This window comes from Squalius cephalus (genome assembly GCF_949319135.1).
Source record: "Squalius cephalus genome assembly, chromosome: 21".
NCBI lineage: Eukaryota > Metazoa > Chordata > Actinopteri > Cypriniformes > Leuciscidae > Squalius > Squalius cephalus.
Window position 1 is genome coordinate 4,305,148 of NC_137142.1, and position 6,524 is coordinate 4,311,671.

At 36.6% G+C, this 6,524-nt stretch overlaps 1 protein-coding gene across 1 annotated transcript in view; it reads left to right on the forward strand.

The window, feature by feature from the left end:
- Positions 1-6,122, forward strand: part of plpp4 (phospholipid phosphatase 4) — a 116,895-nt gene extending 110,773 nt beyond the window's left edge. The window contains exon 7 of the mRNA XM_079855112.1: positions 3,618-6,122. Coding sequence (XP_079711238.1) covers positions 3,618-3,829 — 212 coding nt within the window. The 3' untranslated portion in view covers positions 3,830-6,122. The remainder of the gene's footprint in view (positions 1-3,617) is intronic.
- The last annotated feature ends 402 nt before the right edge of the window (positions 6,123-6,524 follow it).

Genomic DNA, 6,524 nt, shown 5'->3' on the forward strand with positions numbered 1-6,524 from the left:
CGTTTTTATAACAGTAATCTTGGGGTGGACTCATTTAAAGTAATGTAATTGTCTGGTTTTAGCCAGATTTCTGTCAGACACAACACGTCTAGGTTATAATCTGTAATCATATCATTAACAATAAGTGCTTTTGAAGTAAGGGATTGAATATTCAGCAACCCGAGCTTTATCATTTGTTCATCTGTATTAGATCTATTTTTTATTTGTTGAACATCGATTACATTTTTACCCTTAAACGGGTTTGGGAGTTTTTTGTATTTCCTAATTCGGGGAACAGACACAGTCTCTATATGATGATAGCTAGGTGAAAGAGGCTCTATGTGATGAGATTTATCTGACCTCAGTGACGTGAGACAGCTAGCAGATGGTCGGTTTAGCCAGTCTGTCTGCTTCCTGACCTGAGCCCCAGATTGTCATGTTTGAGCTCTAAGACTATGTGCCATATTACTATAGAGAAGAGCAGCACCATCCCAGGAGGGATGAATACCATCTCTTTTCAACAGGTCAGGTCTGCCCCAAAAACTTTTCCAATTGTCTATGAACCCTATATTCTTTTGCGGACACCACTTAGACAGCCAGCCATTGAGTGAGGACAGTCTACTAAGTATCTCATCACTCCGTCGAACACACCTGTTATCATGTTTCTTGTCATGTAATGTGATACCCTTGCCACTAATGTGATAATGTCATGTGCTTCGTTTGCTCTATGTGTCTTTTTCTCATTGGTTAACTGTTTAATTGCTTGCAGGTGTATAATGTTAGTCATTAGTCTTTGTGTATATAAAGCCATCATGTTCCCATTGTCTCTTGTAAAGCTTTGTTTTTGTGTTACCGCTGTTGGTGAGTTTATCTCCTGTTCATGCTCAAGTCAAGTCTTTGTTTATTTTGTGTTTGTTCACGTTTTGTTTAAATAAACTGCACATGACTTTAGAAGACTTAAAATACATGCACATATTATAAGGAGTAATTTTAAAATACATTCTCAGGGCTTTTTGCCACCTTAGAGCTCCACAGCATTCCACCCATTCACTTTTATTGTGAACAATAACTCTTTTTGTGTTCCACAGAAGAATAGAAGTCATTTTCATTTCTGGATGAACTATTCTAGCATTTTCAGAGAGAGCAGTGTGAACATGGCATTTTGAAAAGTAACTACAACAAGAATAAAAAAGTGAAATCCTTGAAATGAATGACAGCAGAAAGGACCGTTTTCCTGCATATATGCAGCTAGCCCTGTTAATTATCTCCAGAAAAGTGTGTATGTCCTAGATTTTATGTTGTTAAACTCTACATATGCATTTTAACACAACATATATATTTATTTTGGTAACACTGTATAATAACTTTCATTAATGAATCATTAACAAACATTATATAATGCTTAACAGATCATTAGTTAGTAATTATATGTACACATAGAAATATGAGATAATGTGCTTGTTAATGTTAACTAATGAACTTATTAAATGTTACATAATGATTAACAGATCATGATTTAATGTAAATAAAATGGTAACAAATCTCATTAAACTTTGATTAATTTATTACCTAATGCACTTTTGTACCTAATTTACACATGTTGCGAAAAAATAGTTTAATTGGTCATTTTGAGCACTTCACACACTATTCATGTTAACATATTATTCAATAACTCATCTTCACAAACAAGGAACAGGATACAAAAAGATAGCGAAATGCACAAAATGTTCCTAGAGACACTGTTGGAAGCATAGTTTGCAGGTTCAAAGTTGAAGGAACAGTGGTTACATACCTGGATGGGGCAGAAAAAGGAAGCTATCAACGGCTGCAACTAGATTTCTGAGAAGGCAGGTTCAGAAAAACCCTTGAGTGACTGCAAAAGACCTGCAGCAAGACTTGGTGGCAATAGGCACTGAGGTTTCAGCTTGCACAGTAAGGCACGTACTAAACGCATGCCAGAAGATGTAGCCTACACCACTACTAACCCAAAAGCACAAGAAAAGTGCTCAAACTCCTATAAATAAGCCACATAAGTTTTAGGAATCTGTTCTGTGGAGCGATGAAACAAAACTTTTTGGCCCTATGGCTCAGCGGTATGTCTGGAGGAAGACCAATTAAGCATATGCTGAAATGAACACTCTGCCTACAGTTCAGCATGGTGTGGCTCGTGATGCTCTGCGGCTGCTTTGCATCCTCTGGCACTGGAAACCATTTTAATGACAAATTCAATTTTTACCACTGGAAAAAAAGTGGTCAGAAATATAATTTAATGTTAACCCATAAAGCTAAGTAGTTTCTTAGGTTTGATGATTAATCTGCTAGGTCATGTTTATGACATATTTATGACAGGTTATGTTGTCTTGGTAATGTCAAGTTGTCATGACAAAGACACTGACAGGTTATGATGTATTGGTTTATGTCAAGTTGTCATAACAAAGACATCTCAAACAATGTCATCTTTGCATTAAAAATGACATAACTGAGCGAATGACACTTAATGACAATTGTCATTAACATGCATAAAACCTCCTTCATACTCATGACATGTGTCATGTCATGATTAGGAAGGTGTCATGTCAGTCTTATGCACACCACTTCAAGTAAAGTGTTACCATTTATTTATATTTATTTCCTCGTCACCTCATATAGACTCCTCATCTTAGTCAAACAACTGCAAGCGGATACTTATTAGTGTGACTATATGGACCTATCCCCTAGGGCCTGCTGGGTAGTAGAACAGAACTAATCTGAACAATAGTGGCATGGACCATTAAACTCGATGGGTCCAATCTGGTCCAAGTAAATACAAGCTGTGGACTCATAAAGCTTGCTCTCTAGCATAGTGATTTAAAGGATTAGTTCACTTCAAAATGAAAATTCTGTCATCATTTACTCACCCTCAATTTGTTTCACACCTGTATGAATTTCTTCCTCCTGCTGAACACAAAGGAAGATATTTTGAAGAATGTCGACAACCAGACAGTTGATGGACCCAATTTATTTTGATAGTAGGACAAAAAATACTATGGAAGTCAAAGGGGTCCATCAACTGTTTGGTTACCGACATTCTTTTGTGTTCAGCAGAAGAAAGAAATTCATACAGGTGTGAAACAAATTGAGGGTGAGTAAATGAGGAAAAAATTCCATTTTGAAGTGAACTAATCCTTTAATGAGTGTGGGTTTGTTCCATTGGCAATTGTTCAGTCCATCCTCAAAATTATGTTTCAGTCATTTGATTTTATTTTAGACTGAACTTTTTGGGAATTAAATAGCTGTGTGGTGTTTATATACACAGGTTATACAGCTGTGTGTCAGTGCGCACTGCAGCTCTTTTTAATGGCGGTGCTTAACGGCTTCCTCTCAGGGTGGCATTAAATGGCAGAAACCATTTAGTGAATTGTGTTTGCTGCAGAATCTTAGGTCAGTAGCAAAACATTCTTTTAAAATGTTGTAAAATCTTATAAAATACAATCTATCGTCTTTTTGTTTTTGTTTGTAATTATTCATGGGAATGACAATAAAAGAATGAAAACATATGATGTTAAAGACAGGCAGACAGTTAGAAAGCTAGCTGTAAGGATGGATGAGATTTATTGTGACTGTGTCTTACTTTGTGAACCTTGAATTGTCCCTCACAGATGCATTTGTCGGGGGAGTGATCGGCCTCTTCTTTGCCTACATCTGTTATCGGCAGCACTACCCACCCTTCCTCCACACAGACTGCCACCTGCCATACGCTAGTCTGGCTGTAGCGACCGCCCACAACATGCCAACCTCCCAGGATCAACCTCTGCCCACTGATAATGCCACCAGCCTGCCTCTGGAGGGCATGACCGAGGGACCAGTATGACTAATAGAGGCCCACCGAGGCTCACAATCCTCTGACCCCCTACCACACCGACGTGGTATGAACCACACTTGACTGACACTTGCACATTCCAATGAATTGGACCATCCCATTTCATGTAGTTTCTTTTCTACTTCTTCTTTTTCTTCTTCTTCTTCTTCTTCATCCTGCAATCATTAAGCAGAGTTACAGCTGCTGCTCTCAGATCTGTTACACTTTATTTGACTATAAGTAATGGCAAGTTGGAACCTGGTGCAAGAATCTCTCTCTAACGAAAAAGTACCATGGCAAGTAATAAAGAGTACCATGATAGATACAAATGGTAATCATTCAGTGCCATTAAACAGTATGCTGAGGTATCTCTTGTATAACCATCTGAGACTTTTTGTAAGGGCTGCCTATGATCCAAATAGTAAATTGGTTCTCTGAGAGATTCTTATTCTAAAAAAAAAAGGTTTCATTCATCAACCTCGGATTGGAATCCCAACTCATCAATTCATTATTTGCACTGGTTTCCTTCATATTGTTTTGTGTTTATTCAGTAGCAGGTGTGCATGCATGTTAGCGGCTCGTGTAAAACTGTGCCATGTTCTGTAGCTTTGCCATGTATACCGTGTGCCAGGCACAGAGGAATTAGATGCAAGAACAGACTCACTAGCAATTTATTTTATTTAAATTATTTTTTTTTGTTGACATATAGTACTATGATCAAACCATAGGTTTTGGTCACTGAATGTTTTAGAAGTTCTAAGTAAATATCATGGTGTAAAAATTTGGTAATCATTCAATGCCCAGCTGTCAGATTGCCATCTTACTCCCATTTAATATAATCAATGTACCTAACCCAAGCTAACCCTAACCCTATAAAAAAAAAAAAAATTGATTGAAGAGCCAGGTTTGAAGCCCTTGCAACAAGCAAATAAAAGTTAATCTGTGACCACACATGCTATATGAGGTTCTGAATCCTGTTCCCCCACCAAAACAAACCACTGCCATATAGCATATGTCATACTGGTCAGGAGTCTAAATATATAACAAATAATTAATTTGTTATAAAAGTTTCTAACCATTTGTATATGCAGCTGCAACATTATTATTATAGTTCCAGTGTAGACAGACTCAAATTGTTGTTGCAAATCAAGCCGTGACGCATCAACATATGTTATAAAAGTGTAGATATAACATATAATGCATCTTTACTGACTTCACAAACTGCGTCTCTGCTACTCTGTTGTATTTTTATTCGCATTATGTTGTAAAACCTGCCGATAAATATTGACCTGCTACACTTGAGCACCTTGTACCTTGTAAATACTATGGTATATGAATATTGGGTTACACTTTATTTTAAGGTGTCATTGTTACAGTGTAATTATACATTTAAGTACTGAATAATAATAATGAACTACATGTATATAGCGTTAGGGTAGGATTAGGATTTGGTTGAGGGTTAGTTGCATGTAATTATGTATAATTTACTGTTATTACTATGGTAAGTACATGTAACATACCCAACAAGGACACTGTAAAATAAAGTGGTACCGAATATTGTAATCATAAAATACCATGGGATTAGCGCCTGACCACTGTACCATGGTTTTGCCACTGTGCATATTAGCAAAGTACTTTTTCAGTTTTTGTCTTATTTCTCCTTGTATTGTTTTCTCAATCCAATCAAACTATTCCACTGTTTGATCTTTACCTGTTCTATTATCTGTTCCTTTTTTGTTTGTTTGTTTTATTATCTTTATCCATCCATTCTCCAAACTGCTCATCCTCTGTAGGGATGCTGGAGTCTATCCCAGTGCCACAGGCAGGGAAACACCATGGACAGATGGCCAGTCCATCACAGGACACACACACACACACACACACACACACACACACACATACACACTTGCACTCACAATCACACATAAAGACATTTTAACATCTCCAATTCATCTACAGTATGTTGCATGTCTTTGGATTGTGGGGGAAACCGGAGCACCCGTAGGAAACCCACACAGACCCAGGTAGAACATTATCTCCCTTTTTATATTTTCTCTCACTCATCCCTCATTCAGAATTTAATGAACTGACATTTAATATCCTTGGGATGATTAGAAACTTGATTTCAAGGAGGTAATGTGAGAACATGGTGAGAAATTAAGCACTTCTGTAATCATCACAGCAATCTACCAAAATATCCAGTAGCTCACAGTAATTGTTCCCATAGTTCATTAATTCATCATCACCACCAGTATTATTGGATTATAAATTTAATTTATAGTCCATTTTAAGGAATAGTTCACCCAAAAATGAAAATTAATCTCATCCTAACCCATGAATAAAAGGACAAAAGCCCGTACACAAAATGATTATTTTGAAGAGTATATGTTCCTTTCCATTCATCAACACTGCATAGTTAATACATCATCCTTTTGCCAAAAGGGTAATAAGCACCATAAAATTATATTTTGGTCTTTTGCTTGAATGAATCTTTCCCTTTTGAGGTCCACGAAAAAAAGTAAAAGTATACAAGTTTTAAACAACAGACATAAGGATGAGTAGAAAAAAAAAAAATCACAGAATAGTATTTTTTGAACTATTCCTTAAATAATGAACAAAGGTCAATAAAACTGAAAAAAAAAAGAAAGAAATTTTAAAGGGTATTTCACTGCTGGAAAAATGGGCTTTCAATAATACTTGCCTGCCT